Genomic DNA, 15,673 nt, shown 5'->3' on the forward strand with positions numbered 1-15,673 from the left:
CATTTTTAAAATAGAATAACAATAATAACTCCTGAGGAGCATGAATATAAGGATTAAATGAGACAACGCAGGTAAAATTTTGGGCACAGCGCCTGGCACATAGTAAGTGCTCACTAAACTTTAGCAGGATACAAAGGTGATGGTGGCGATACCAGGATATTCATGAGAGCCCAGCCCACAGAGAAGGGCTTACAGGTGCATCAGTCAGGGTCCTGGTAGGAGAATGCTGGCATTCAAATTTGGTCATTTAAGGGGAGCTTAGTAGAGGGACTCTTCGCAAAGTTGAGGGTGAGGTTTAGGAAAACGAGGGTTAGTGAAGTAACCCTGGGGGATACGTGAGTGAGAGGAACCTTTACTACTCCTTCGCCTGACATGGCCACCACCAGGATAGGCAGCTGTACGGAGAGGACTGCCTGCCAGGCAGGTGGCCTTGGGCAGATGGGCCAGCCAATGCAGACAGCCGGCTAGCAGCGAGCTTCCTAGGTCTCTGCTGGCCTTCCCATTAAATCCGACCCAACTAGAACCCCCTGCTGGCAGCCCTATGGGTCAGCTCCCGGAACACGGCACAGCAGGGAGAAGACGGAGAGTGGATCTGTGGTACAAATAGGAGGCACCCAGCACCTGGGGCAGAGGAGAGGAGACTCCGGTGTGCCCTCCAGCCACACTCACCTGCTCACTGGTTTGAGCTCTCAGGGGGAGCAGACACTCCTGTCCTTGGGCTGCTGTTCTGGTGTGGAAGGAGGACAGGCCAGAGGGGCAGAACCACAGAGAGAGGGGCTTGGAGGTGCCCCAGCAGAGCTCCGGCTGCAGTGACTTGAGCTCAAACTAAGTCCAGTGCCTTTAAGTGTGAACTGGCTCCTGGCGGGCCCCAGGAAGACATAATTAGAGCACAAGGCAGAACCAGCCCCCCAATATCTCTGCAAAATCTCCCAGATGAAGCCTATAGCTGATGTGAAGTCAGAGTAGCCCCTGCAGGTCCTGGCCGGGCAGACTAACCTGCCTGGATCACCACTGCAATCAGAGGAGGGGGCTCTCCTGGCAACTGCCACTCTTCAGCCAACAGTAAAGCACCTCCTGACTTTCTGGGGCTGAGTGGCAGTGGCGTTTAGAGCAAACTGACCCTCTAAGAGAGCTGCCTGTTGATAGTTGTCAAAAACCAGGGGAGGCCAGGGACTTGGCCAGGTCCCCACCCTTGCCTCCGGCTGATTACCTGGGGGAGTGGACTCCGCAGCACAGACATGGGCAGGCATCACCTTGGAAAGAGCGGATGGTCAGAGCGGGAGATGCAGGGGGTCAGGAAGGCTTCCCAGATGAAGTGTCTGGAGCTGGACCCTAAGGACGAATCGGATTTAGGAAGGAAAGGAAGAGATGTTTCTGGAGGAGGACTGCTTGGAGAAACGTATGGCTTTGGGGATGGGCCTGGAAGCTGGAAACAGAGTGGCTCTGGGCAAGAGGGAAGAGGAGTGTCTGGGGTGGGTGTGAAGGCCCAGCACGGAGGGAAGCTGTGCAGGCGGCCCCGGAGGTTTCCTTGTCTGGCCGTATCCTCTGCGGGAACCTGTCAAGTCAAGGGTGCTCAGCACGGAAAAGAGCAAACACTTTCGGGGCACTTAACCGAGTATCAGTGCTGAATGCTGCCCTGGCATCGTGTCCTGCAGTCCTCACAGCGGCCCCGAGTTACCCCAGGCTTAGGAGGAAAACAAAGCTCAGAGAGGGTTAGAACTCTGAACTAAGATCACGCAGCTATGAGCTGCCATTTGCTACAAAATCACACTAAGTTTCACACCTCATCCATCCCTTCCCGTTCCCAGAAGCCCAATTCAGTTGCCCAGAAGAAATGCAGAGAAATTGATTGCGGCAGGGAGGTGGGGTGGGGTGGGATGGATGGAGGAGTGGGGAGAGGTAGTGGGGGGGTCATCAAGGGGTTTGGAACTGGACTAAGGGAGAAGAAAGGCCAAGTTTGGAGGCTCTGAGAGACATACTTCCCTGGGACTTGTTGTAGGATAGGTAGGCCCAAAGGGCTGCCTTCCCAGAAGCTGGCTCCTGGGACACAGCATGAGGGAGTGTGGACAAGCATGAACCACATGCCTTCCTGCTGGCCAGCAAGTCCAGTGCAAAGCCAGGAAGGAAGCAGGACCGGTCTTTCCCGCTTGCCCCTCTGGAGCTGTAGCTCCCTAACGGTGCAACTCCCAGTGACCTCCCCTGGGGGGAAGGAAGGGGCGGGTTACCTAGTAACTAGGAGATCAGTCATTACCTGCTTCCCCTCACTCTGGAATCTCCCTGAGTCATCGCAGCTTGGGGCTGGCCCTGGCAGGGAGACAGAAGTTTCTTGGACATTTGGGTAGCGGCTCATTTCCCTTGGTTTGGGGAGGAGAGCGCCCCTTACTGGGGAAGGGGAATGAAGCAGGTTGAGTGGCTGGGAGGCAGGTAGGTAGGTTCACGTGTCTTAAGTAGAAAAGCCACACTCAGCATGCCTTCCTCCTGGCTAGAAAGCAGCAGCTCCGTGAGGGACGGTTAGTGTAGCGCAGAAGTGAGTGTCCCCAGGCTCCTGGGCAGCCATGGAATGAGGTGGCCGGGAGGCCCTCTTTTTGGCGACTGCTAAGCGTGCAGGGCTTGCAAGCACTCTGGAGCCAGACGGCCTGGAACCAGCATCCAACTGCATTATCTTCTTCCCAGGCAGGAAGGTCAATAGCTGGGGCCACAGTGGCAGAAAGGTCAGATGCTAGGTAGGGCTGCTGAGTGACAGCCCAGAGCCTGCGGGAGCCCCAGGAAAGCCACTTGGGTGCAGGGAGGAGCTGCAGGGCAGAGGCCACAGTGAGGCAGGTGAGGAGGCCTAGGGTGCAGGATCTGGCCCCTCCCAGCCTGCTGCAGGGCCCTGAACCGAGCCATGACTGGCCCCTGTATCACCCCTCCTCGCAAACTGCTGCCACAGCTTGGGGACTGAGAGGAAAGGGGTGGCAGCCTGTGGAGGCTGGGGAACCATCCACTGAGATGCTGGGCATGCGGGCTGGGCTGTGACAGTATTGGCCCAGGGGCACCACTCTTGGCAGGCCTGGAAGGGAGAAAACTGGGAGTGGACTCCCGCTTCCATCCCCAACCATCTGGGTGCCCTTGGCTGGGCCTTTCAGTTCCAGTCAAAGGTAAAGCCTTAGTTTTTCTGTCTCAAAATCGGGAAGAACCCCATCTTGCCTGACTCTCTGTCTGTCTCTGGAGTCGGAGGATCAGGAAGCCAGGAGACCTCAGAAAGGCAAAGACTCCTGCCTCCTGCTGCCAGGCTGGGCCTGCTCTTTGCCCTCAAACCAAAGAAAATGGGAAGAACCCTCAGTATGGGGCCTAAAACAGCTGGCAGAATAATCAGGCAGGCCACAGGGGTCTTCCAGACACTTCTCAACCCCACCCAGGACAGTGTCACCTTTGCCAGGCCTAGGGCTCCTCGTCATCCTTCAAGGCCCAGTTTGGACCTCACCTCCCCAGAGGGTGCACCCCACCCCAGACCAGGAACCAGGCGCTCCCCATTCTGCCATCTCACCACACATAAATGCGCTTAGAACCACACCTGGCATGTAGTAAGCGCTCAATAAAAAGAATTGTTCTTTGCACTAATTTCTTGGGGAGCTCAGAATTAGTCATAATCTTGGGTCCATATCCACACCCTAGAGCCTCTTCTGACCCATACACAGCCCTCTTTAGTTACTTATAATTTACTTTCGATAATATAATGATCCCCCATTAACTGACCACCCAATCTAAGAAACAAGGTTACAATAACATATCTACTTATTCTCCATCTCTCCTCCATCTGCAAAAGAAAATCATTCCCTTGAACTTGACAATTACTATTAAATAAATGAAAGGCTATAGGATCCCAAAGAGGCATGGCTGCAGGTTCATTAACAGAAATATCTAGTCTGCCAGCCAAGGTGCACATTCCTGGTGCGCCGCGTCTGGGTCTCCTCGTTGCCTGTCTCCTCCCTACCCGCGGGGGACTGAGCACTCAGGGTGGGTGTGCACCTCGGCTGCTGGGTTGTTTGGGGTACCAAGGGCAGGAAGGATGAGGACTGGATGCCAGGAAGCAGTAGGACCCAGCTCCAGGAGGGGCTCCTGGGTTCCCCCACTGCGGTCTGCGTGACTTCTGCTCTGCCCTGTAACATCACACGGTGTTGCCAGGTGACCCAGCTGGGTGGAAAAGGGCACTACCTTTCCAGGTCTGCACAGAGAGAGGGCAGCCCTGTATTTACCTTCCTTTTTTGGTTTGGTGCCAAAAGTTGGTGCCCAGCTGCTGACCTCTGCCCAGCTGCCCATGGCCCAGAGCCCCCACGGCACCTCCATTCGCAGAATGTCTCGCTGCTGAGAAAGCCCCACGACCATGCCTCCCCTGCCCCCCTGACCCCACTTCCCTGTCCGGGTCCCAGAGCTCTGAGACCACACTGACAATCCAAACTGCCACCCCAAAGACTCCAGGTGCCCAGGCCAGCTGTCTGGGCAGGACTGATGACTGCTCACCCACCAATACCAGGCACTGGTCCCCAAGATTCTCAAACAAGGCCAGACTCTCCTGTCCCCAAGACGATGGGATGGAAAAAGAAAAAGGAAAGGCCTGGGGGTGCAGGCCACGCACCTGCATGAACTCATCTCTCCTTCCAAGCCCCTTGTTTTGTTTGTTCCCAAATCATGTCAGAAGTTCCCCTTCTCTGGGCCTCAGTTTTCCCAGCTGTGAAATGGGGAGTGAGGTGGTCTCTGTGGTTCTCCTAGGTTAGGTGTCGTATATTTTGGGCCACATGGGATCTGAAATGAGGTGCGCCTGCAGGTGTTATCAACTCCTACCACCTTTACCTTGTTGTTTCTTCCCATCCTCCTCATGACCCAGAAGGAAACGTAACTTGAACTGGGTGTAGTACTCTCCACAGTGCGGAAAGGGCTTTCTGCCCTCCTGTTGCTGGGGTCACAGAGGCTCAGAGAGCCCACTGAGATGGCTCACTGTCACCCTCCCAGGTCTTCCAGGAGATTCCCAGGCTGCTGCCCTGGCAGCACAGATTTCCCCCTGCCCCCACATCCTCCCAGCCCTGGTCCAGCCGCCTGCCCTGGACCACAGGTGCTTCCAACTCTTGGGGAAAAGGGGTTTTTGTCTGCTTTGATCACTGCTGTATCCCCAGCCCTCAGAACAGTGCATGGTGCATAGAAGGTGCTTAATAAATAACTGTGACAAGCAGCAAGACCCTCAGGAGGGGACAAGAATCTCAGTGCAAAGAAATGCAAACAGTTCAGTGTAAGGGCTCCCTTACCTTCTGCTCACTGGTAAGGCTGAGCCCATGCCCTCAGCTGTGCAGCTTCCTGACAATGACATCAGGAAGAGCTAAGCCCAAAGGCACACTGGTTCTTGCTCACCTGGAACACCCTCTGCAGTTACACGCTTAGATCAAATAAACCGAATAGCTAGTGGTGCCCGCACCCCAGTGTGTTTTCTACCTCCTTACCCTTGACTTTGGTGCGTGTGGTTCCTGGTGCTGGCTCCTCCCTTTGACCTCTTCCTCCCCCTTTAAGCCTCTAGGCTCAGAATCATGTGCCAGGCTGGCCTGACCTGGGGTCCCTAACCTGCCAGCTGGTTCCTGAAGCTCATTCAGGCTGCATTTGGGGATCCAGGGAGAGCGCAGGGGAGTCCTGAGAAGGAACCAGATTAGATTCGTTTTATTTGATTCATAGCTCTGGGAAACATTTTTAATAGCTGTGTGAAATCCCCTATAAGGATGTTCCTGTTGTGTGTGTATAGAATCACACCTTCACATTCCTTCTTCTGTGAATCTTCCATCACATCTTTTTTATTGTGGTAATGTTTATAGTTTCAGTGCTTTATGTGTATTAGGGATATTTGTCCTTTTCTATGTATATTACAAATATTTTCTCCTATTGTCTTTTCTTTATATTTTGGTAACTTTTGGACCATTGTAGAAGCTGACATTGATTTTTAATGTAGTCACATCTATCAATCCTTTTCTTTATGATTTCTGACTTTTGTGCCATCTTTTAAAAAGCCTGTCCTGCTCCAAGTCCAACTCGTATTGTTAGTAGTGACAAGTACCGGCCACTTGGGTCACGAGCCCGGGGGCACATACATTGGTGACCCAGAGGAAGCAGGTCACATCCAAAGCACACTGGTGAGAGCAGAGCAGAGAGTGGAGGCAGACAGACCCTAGTTCCAGTTCCGACGCCGCCCCGCGAGCTAAGCACGTACCTTGGGGAGAGGCTTTCATCTTCCTGAGCCTGTTTGCGCAGCTCCGGAAGGGCCTTACCATAGCCATCACCACTCCCGGGCGAGTTCAAGTGCTGAACCTAGAGGAACACGAGGACCATGTTATACATCAGAGCCATTGTGCTACCGCTGGGGACACCAAGGCCTCTGGGGTCCGACAACCTGCCCAAATGACTGGTCAGGGGCACGCAGACCTCCAGCCTCCCGGCCCCGCCCCTGGCCTTGGGAGGCAGGGCCCTTCGGGAGGTGGAACTGGGCTTCCTCGCTCCCATGGCCTCCGTGCCTGCTGGGGGTGGCGAGGGAGGGAGCTCTGGAGGGCTGGAGGAGTCCATCAGGTTTCATCCCCATCCCCACCACAGCCAATTTAAGCCCCTGCCCCGGGAGCTGGATCAAACAGGCCATTAACTCCTTCACTGCTGGTCCAGTCTTCCTACTCCCACCCATCCCCTCCCTGTACCCCATACTTGTCCAAATGTCCTGAATGATGGGCAGCTCCAGGTCCCCCAAGACACCTGCTGGCTAATCCTGGCTTACTGAGGGCAAGGCAGACTGTCAGGATGGGTAAGGCATTCGGATAAACAGCCTGCCTGGCCCCAGTAGAGAAGCTGAGAGGGCTGAGCTGCGGTAGAAGGCGGACTTCAGTGTCCACAATCCGGTCCTGCCAGCCACCACTGTGCGTTGTCCAGCTGGTGAACCAGCCAAACCCCTGCCTGCAAACATCGCCCGTGGATTTCTGCACCCTGGCAGTTGGGTGGGATAAAGGAGCATAAGCCTGAAAAGCCAGTGGTGAGAAAGTATCCATCTAGCTCTGCGGCCGACTGAGAGGAGACGTTCAGGGGAAGTGGGTTCCCTCCCAGGTTCATCTTTCCCACACAGATAGGTTTTTGGAACCTGAGACTTGGGGTATTTTGTCACCACCCACAGCTCACTGCCCACATGTAGCCCAGCACATTCACTTTCTACTCCCGGATAAATTCTCCATCACAGGCCCAAGAGGGTAGGGGTGTGGGGGAGTGACACTGGTCCTGATGCAGGCACATCTCTGAGGGACGCCTGCAGATTCCCATCCAGCCCAGGAAAGAAAGAGGGGAAGGCAGAGAGGTTGGCTCTCTGTCCCCACTCCAGGCCTCCCACTTGGCCCCAGATCTCCCTGGCCTGGGGCCCAGCCTGCCCAGCAGGCACATGCCTTCAGGCCTCACCAGGAGGCGCCAGCCTGGCAGCTGGCCTCATGCCCAGAAGTAAAGCACGAGCAGTTCTCGCCAAAGCCCCTGCAAGCTTTATTTCCCAGAAGGCTGTCCCACGGGGAGGCACAGAAGAGCAGCAGATGGAGAAGGGGCACAGCTCATGGTCCTGATCTGCAAAGCCTGGTCGGCTGCCAAGGAGTCAGTGAGAGCCCTTGGGCCACTGCTGTCTGCTGGGGTTGGGCCTCACGTCTGGGCGCTCCTGGCCAGGCCCTGTACCCTCACAGCAACAAAGGGGATGGAGCCACCATCTTAGGCTGCTCCTGGGAAGCTAGTGTTGGGGGAGACATTAGTCACCTCTCCTGACCTTGCTGCAGGTGTCTGAGGCCAACTACTGGGAAGACTGAATTACAGATACTACAGTTGCAGATATCTGCACTGACCAGGTGGGAAAATTAAGGCTCAGAGATGTTGGACAGAGAGCTGGGGGCTGAGCTGGGCTGAAACCTGCATCTCTTCACCCCCAGGCTGCTAGTCTTGCTCCAGGGCCACTAAGCCTTGCGTGCTGGTGTTGGTCCCTCCCCGCCTCTGTCCCGCAGATAAGGGAGGAGACACGATGAGATATCCAAGACCTGAAGGGCCGGCCAGGGGACTCAAGGCGTCACAGCGCAAGAGTGAGGCCAAAAAGGCACTCCTCATATTTATTGAGCAAATGAACCCAAACATCCAAAGAATTTTGAGTAGGGAGTTCAACACATAAACAACACATGATCATTATCTGACCTTGAGTCCAGCCCTAGGGCGTGATGCTCCAGGACACCGAAACCATGTGAGGGCGGTCACGAGTTGTAGGAACTGTTTTGGCTTTAATCATTCTGTTTTTGATCGTGCATCAGGACTTGTAGGAGAAACAATCAGGTCATATGCATTTGTACATTTGATTTCTATATCACTTGATTCATGTATTAATCCCATTAATCCCACATGCTGAGGAATGGGTGGAACACTGGCAAGGCAACTTCTCTGACCTATGAGGGAAGGGGCAGCCCCCACCTTCCCCCTCCACCTGGCAGGGGCTCCTTCTGAGCGCTGCCCTCCCTTCCCCTCCTCCCACTGCTGTCTGCTGGGGTTGGACCTCACGTCTGGGCGCTCCTGGCCAGGCCCTGTGCCCTCGCAGCAACAAAGGGGATGAGGTGAGAGGGGGCAGGGGGCAGGGTAACTGTCCACCCCTCTGCAGATGGTGACAGGCCCTGCAGAGAGGGGCTGCTCCCCAGTCAGAGGAAAGCACCAGGTCTCTCTGTAGGGCTGGCACTTCTGGGGCTGGGGGATGGGTTCTCACCTCCTAATTAGTCGTCTTGGTAGGCAGGGACCTCAGCCTGTACCACAAAGGCCTTTCTGATCACGTCAGACCTGCAGTGAGTGAGGGAGCGAGCCCCAGGGAGGGCCATGTAGAGGAGGAGCTGTCCAGGCAGAGGGGGCTGGGAGGCATGGGCCAAGATGGTGCCTGTGAGAAACCGCTAGGAGGCCAGCACGGCTGGAGTGAGTGGGCAAGGGCCCAGGGGTGAGGCAAGGTTAGTGTCCATCCAGCTTCCTAGACGGTCCTTGCAGGCCACTGTGAGGCTCAGAGTGAAACAGGGAGCTACTGCAGGTTTGGAGCAGAGTGAGAGCTTCTGATTGAAATTGGTGAAGGGCCACCCTGGCTGCTCTGTGAGATGGGGCAGGGGGGAGAGAGCCAGAAAGGAAACAAGCCCTCTCCCCGGGCCCGGAGGGCACCTCTGTGGCCCCCCACATCAGCTGATGCTGCTGACTAATCAGTAGGAGAGATGAAGGTAGGGGGGCCTCCTGCCACCTGAGGCCTAGCAAGGACTGACTTGGGTCGGCTGTGATCTAGCACTGGGCATGAATGCCGGGCAGCCGGGCAGCCGGGCAGAGGAAGGACCAGGACACCCCAAGCCACAACAGCCCCATTTTCCTACCCTATGGTGCTTACTCACTGCAGATGGCCCAGCTCTGTCCCCCTCCGTGGCTCCCTCTGTCTCCAAAGCCAAAAGGAGGCTGCCCTGGGCCCCGGGAAGCTCCCTCCCCCTTCCACATTGCTGCCTCAGCTCCAGTGTTCTGCTTTCCAGCCATGCATGTTCTCCCAACCCTTTAAGGCCTCCTCTTCCCAGCTGCCTTCCCTGACTGCCCCAGCTGCAGCCTGTCTCCCCTCGGCAGCTTTCAGCACCATGGTCCTTTGGGCTGTGAATCCACAAGCTGTTGAGCCACTGCACACGTGTCTCCTTGGAACAACCAGCCTAGGAGGCCCCATGCAGGCCAGCACCTCTCCTCCGTCCTGGCCCATAGGGTTCTCTGGGGAGAAGATGGATGAGGCGTTTGGGACAGACATAGTCATTCATCTCCATTGACATATACAGCTCCTTGGATGTGGATAAGCTTTGTAAACTGTAAAGTGCAGTGCACAGGAAGGACCTGAGATGACAGGTGGACTGGAGTGAGGTTACCAGAGAGACAGAAGAAGACCAATGGCTAGGACTGCAAAAACAGGCAGGATTTAGGAATTCTAGGCCAGGGCACCTGCGTGAGGAAAGGCTTGGAGGCAGGACTGGGCTGGAAAGGGGAGGTGGCCTGTCTCATTCTGCAGGAAGTGATGGATCTAGGTTTGGGGAAAGGCAAGAGGGACTGAGAGAGCTGTGAGGTATGCACCAGAGGTAGGGAGAAAAGGGGGACAAGGCAGGTGCCCCTCTAGCCCCAGACTGGGTGGGAGGTGATAGAGGGAGAGTTTCAGCCCCAGGCAAGTTCGCTATGGATTCACTGTGACCAAAGAAATTGACAGCAAAACGTTCTTTGGGGTGAAAGGGTTATACCCAACTTTATTTCCAGGTGCAGGTCAGTCACTAAAATCCCATTCACTCAGAGCGAGTCTGCAGGCAGCAAGCTGGTCTCTGCCTCTGGGCCCCTCTGTCTGCACAGCCATCCTCTGTCCTCGGTGCTGCCACCACTCCAGCCTTTGCTCTGCTCTCCTGCAGCCTTGCAGCCCTGCCACCGTGTCACATGTGGAGCACTGGACGGAGCTCTTTATATAGAGTCAACAGCCACGTATTGCTCACAGGTGTTCAGTGAGCTAGTCAACCAGAGCCAGGTGAGAATCCTGGCCACAGGAAGTCTCATTTTATCCACACAGCCACTTGGAGGGAAGCTATGAGGGAAAGAATTATGGGAAGGCAACCACACCAGAAGAGGCCACTCAGCTCTGGCTCTTCCACAGGTCACTGAGAGCCCTGCAGGCCCCCCAAACACCTCCCAGAGTGAGGAATCTGTCATCAGCCACCTGTCTCCCTCTAAGGGGACCATCATGGTCACTGTCCACAGGGCCACCAACCTACCCACCTGCAAGGATGGCCCCGAGCCATGGCCCTATGTCACAGTGTAAGTAGCTGGCTGAGAGTGGGAGCAGGGGCTGGTTTCGGGCTGTGAGCAGAAACTGAGGTGTGGTTTGGAACACGAGCACCCAGAGGTTTGGGGCTGGGATTGCTACCCCAAGGGGAAGGCCAAGTGCGAATCACACAGGGGCTGTGGGCTTTGCAGATGTCAGGCCCAGCATCTGACCTGCTGTGTGGGGAGCTGCTCGCCAGGGCTGAGGAAGGAAGAGCCACTCCTTGATCCCATGGCCAGCAGGGCAGGGCTTGACCACAACTCGACCTCAGCGGGCAGGGCCTCTGGATGCAGAGGCCCGGGCTGGGCCCGGAGTGGGGGTGGGGGTGGGGGTCACAGGAAGAAGACCTGAGGCCTGCCTGGCCTGGCCTCAGGCTGCGCCACCCCACCATGCCCAGTCCTGGGGTCGGGCTCTCACGAACCCCCACCCTTCTCCGCCCATTCCCATCATGGGGTTTTCCCTGGCTCTGGTCCTTTAATGCACCCCACGGCCCCCTCCTGCCAACTGCAGTCAGGTACACACTTGTCCAAGCCCGCGACCCAAGCGAGGCCTGCCCTGCCATCTCCACTGCCCTCCCCACGGGCCTCCCACTTCCAGGAGGGCGTCAGTGGTCAGTCTCCATCCAGCCAACCTGCAATGCGGGAGATGGGCCTCGGTCTTGATGATAAGTCCCTGGGCCGTAACCCTCTCCCACAGGTTTGCAGCCCCTTATCCCCCTCTGTAGACAGTGGGGGCCCCCAGGCCTGCACATAAGCCACCCTCCACCCCCCCTCCTCCTCCACTACTGCCATCATTCAGGGCTTACCTACAGGCTTTTGCCCACATTTCCTTTCAGAAAGTCCTTGCCGCAGCCCTCCCCCCACACCTGATGAAATCCCACCTCCGAAGCCATTTCATGGCACCTCCTCCTCCAGGCAGCCCCTGCTCTCTCTCCTCTGGAGCCCCACAGGATGTGGCAACAGTGGTGTGAGATCTTATATATCAAGTTGTGTGCTGCTCCCCTATCCCCCAAATAGGGCTCCCGGGGACAGACCCCAGGTCTCCTCCTTTCCCCAGCAATATGCCCGTTAGAAGCCTGAGCACAGACTTAGGGGTCAAGGAGACCCTGCAGCAAACTCCCAACAGGATGCTACAACCCCCGCACCCCCACACAGTGAAAGGAGGGTGGATGGTGTGCGGGACACAACAGGTGAAACGCTCCTTTCAAAAGCCCCATTTCCAGCAGCGCGGCGACCCGGCCCTCCCATCCCCCAACCCCGTGACGTCGGTGAAGGACAGGCGGCAGGGAGCGGGCTTGGAGGGAGCTGCCTTCTCCCCTCGGCTATTTCCGTAAACCAGTTATGGCCGATCATCTCGGGAGGTTGAGGCCCTGCCTATCACCAATCCAGCCTGGGCGGCAGGAGGGGTGCTGGGCGCCCACGTTGCTCCTCAGCAGTCACCGCGATCAGCGCCATCACCCGGTTGCCTTGGGAACGCGCGGCGGGAGCCAAGCCGGCTGGAGCTTGGGCCAGGGGTCGGGGGTGCGGGGAGCTCATCGCTGCCCCCATCTCCACCCAGTGAGGGGGCAGGGAGCAGAGCCGGCGAGCCTGCTGCCTGCGTTCCAGGGCTCCGGGGCTGAGCTGCCACCAGCGAGGGGGTGCTAATGAGATGCAAGTGCAAGCAGAAGGGAGGGTTTCAGGGAAGGCAGGCCCAGCTGTCAGGACCCGAGAGGGGCCTTCAGTGTGAGCCCCCCAGCCCCACGCAGCAACCCAGAGGACCAAGACCCTCAGCAGCCCTAGGACCCTAGAAAGAATATGACACCCCTGCATGTCTGCTTCCAAACACACACTAACAAAGTGTGCAATAGGGTGTAAGCAAGTCCATGAAAGTTTTCCTTTTTCTTCCAGTAAATATTTCAGTGCTTAAAATATTATATATAAATGTATATTAAATAATACATATATATTCACGTTCTTTCAAAACATTTTTCTCATCTCTTTGCTGCATGTGTTTTCCGGTGCCCTCAGCTGGTCTCCTAGCTTAGTTTCCTGCTCAGCCACCACCCACGTCACCTCACCTCAGATCGGGGATGGGGTCCTGCAGACTCCTGTCTCTGCCCAGTTCCACCCTCCTTTCTGGGCTTATTGCAGCCTGGCAGGCAGGCTCGTGGTGGTGGGGAGTGAGGTGGGTTTGAAGCATGGGCCTGACAGTGCCCCAAAGCCATTCATTCATTCACCCCATTAGTGGGGAGCTGAAGAGGATTCCAGTCCAAAGATGGAGCCTCCCCAGGTTGGCACATGGCCACCTCATCCCTACGCAGGCTCCCCCTTTGAGCCAATCTAATAATAGGGCTCGTCCTCCAGCGGTGACTATGCCAGACCAGCAGGGCCACCTGGCTGTCTTGTGGTTCCGCCTCTTTCCGTGTGAGCCATGGCCCTCTCTCCAGTCTGACCCCGCTTCATCACGGAAGTAGCTCTCTCTAAAGTCGCAGGTGACTGCCATGCCTGCTCTGTGTCAGGCGGGCATCTCATCCCTCATGACCTCTCGGTGGCATCAGCCACTCATGACCAAAGGAAAAGAAAAGCCCTTTCTTCTCTTGGCCTCCAAGCTGTGCCTCTCCCTTATTTCCCTCCATGTACACCCCTTTATCTCTCTCTACCTGGCGTTAAATGTTGGCCTACCCCAGCTTTTGACCCTAGGTCACTCTTCTTTCTCCACATGACCTCAGCCCCATTCTGACATCACTAATCAGATCCTTTCACTCCCACCCAATCCATTACCAAGTCGTATCAACTTCTACCTCTTGAATTTGCCTGCTTCTCTCCCCCAGATCCACCTTAGGCTGCTGCACGGTTCTGTTCTTCATACACCTAATCTTGCCCTTCTTCAAACCCAGTTCAAAGGCAGGTCCCCATTTGCTACTGTGGCACCATAGTACCAAAGAAGCCCTTGCTTGGGACCCTCCAGTGGCTTCTCGCTGCTCCCAGGGTGCAGAGGATTCCAGGCCTAGCGTGGTTGGGCCTTTGCCAAGCCCTCCATTCTCTGAGCAGAACCTGTTCCCTCCCACCCCAGGCCTTTGCACACTCCCTCCCCCAGAATACGCTCCCTTCACCTCCCCTCTTTGGATCCCAGCCAAGTCATTACCTCCTCAAGGAAGTCTTCCCTGACCTCCCAAATCAGGCCAAATCCTCCCCCATTACATGCTCCCGTGGGACTATGTGCTTCCCCATTGTGGCAGCTGCAGGTTCACTGGCATATGTGCTTTTATCTGAGTGTTGGCTTACTCTTCCTCAGCGCCTCCCCCGTGGTGCCCCACTAGCTCCAAGAGCAACTACCAGGTCTGTTTTGCTCACCATTCTATACTATTCACTGCAGTATCTGGAACATAGGAAGCTGTCAATAAATAATTATTGAATGGATGAACAAACAGATGAGTGAATGAATCTGGCTGTTTCTAACGTGCTCTGAGACTCTGGGGAATTTACTTCACCTGGTATTCTCAATGTCTGAATACCTCCCCTGGGAACCTAGGCAGATGCTGCCATGTCTAAAGCATGACTTGGGGTGGGGGAGTACCCTTAGCAAGCTCACAGTGGGCACATGAGTCTTATCAGAAGACAGCACAGGGCAGTGGAGAGAAGCTAGAATGGAATTAGGAAAACCCAGTCTGGCCCATTGCCCCTGACTCACTGCATGACCTCAGGCCAGTCTCTGCCCTTCTCCGAGTCTTGGTTTTCCTGTGGCCAGGATGTAAGTTTTGGCCTCCATGCGGCTGTTGCAGACTTGCCAGGCTGGTGTATACTCTGGCCTGGGAGACAGTCTCAGTTCTCTAGAGGCCGCAGAGCCCCAGCTGTACTTCCAAAGACAGATTCCACACCCAGATCCGCTGGGCCAGTGTGCAGGCCCAGGGTCTCCCTGGACTGTTCCGGTCCTGACTCAAGATCCTGAGGCCTGAGCGGTGCCCAGCACCTGCCTCCCAGCCTGGCACAGAGAGACCTGCCAGTCAGAGCACAGCAGGGACCAGGAAGGCAGTGGGCTTGACAGGTGGAGGGTGCCCCAGCAGGCAGTGTGGAGAAGGGGCCAGCCAGGAGACATCCTGTGGGGTTCTGACCCTTGGCCAAAGGATGGGTGGCTGGGATGTTAGTTGGCAGCTGCTCCTCCGTCCGCCTAGCCCAGAGCTAATGAGCAGGGACAGAGCCAGTACTGGGAGGGGAAGGGCTGCTTCCTCTGTGCGCATGAGGCAGGCTTGGCCCGGGCCCAGGCGGGAGGGGCAGAACACAGAGCGGGACCAGCTGCGCAGACTCAGAGGCTCTTTGGTTTTCTGGGATAAGCCTGAGAACCCTGGTCCTGGATCCAGACTGAAACTGACCCTGGTCACACACCGAGCCCTGACCCTAGTCACAGACTGAGCCCTGGGCACACACTTAGTCCTGACCCTGTCCCAAGACTGAGCCCTGACCTGGTGACTAACTGAAGAAAGTATTGAAAGTAAGACAATATTCTAAAGTCCTGGTAAGAGAGGAAGGTTGAAGAAGGTTATATTTATCCAGGGGTCTACCATAAACCTGGCAAATGTGCTCGGAGTGTGTGCGTTCGCGTGTGTGTATGTACATTTCATATCATCTCATCATCACTCGATCCCGTGAGCTGAGTGAAGTATTATCCTCATTTTACACACGAGGTTACAGAGGCCCAGAGCATTTCTGTGACTTGCCCCAAGTGACAGAGCTAGTAAGCACCCAAGCCAGGATCTAGGATTCCAAAATCCGAGAGTTCCGTCCACCTCAGTCGCTGCCTTGATGTTCATGCAGTGTTGTCCCTCTTAGATGGGGACTG

At 56.0% G+C, this 15,673-nt stretch overlaps 1 protein-coding gene across 1 annotated transcript in view; it reads left to right on the top strand.

Annotated features, from left to right (window-relative positions):
* CCDC33 (coiled-coil domain containing 33) overlaps positions 1–15,673 on the top strand; it is a 102,096-nt gene that overhangs the window by 13,635 nt on the left and 72,788 nt on the right. The window contains 1 exon segment of the mRNA XM_057489057.1: positions 10,691–10,851. Within this exon segment, the coding sequence (XP_057345040.1) occupies positions 10,691–10,851 (161 nt within the window).

The sequence above is a fragment of the Manis pentadactyla genome, chromosome 11 (assembly GCF_030020395.1).
Source record: "Manis pentadactyla isolate mManPen7 chromosome 11, mManPen7.hap1, whole genome shotgun sequence".
Taxonomy (NCBI): Eukaryota; Metazoa; Chordata; class Mammalia; order Pholidota; family Manidae; genus Manis; species Manis pentadactyla.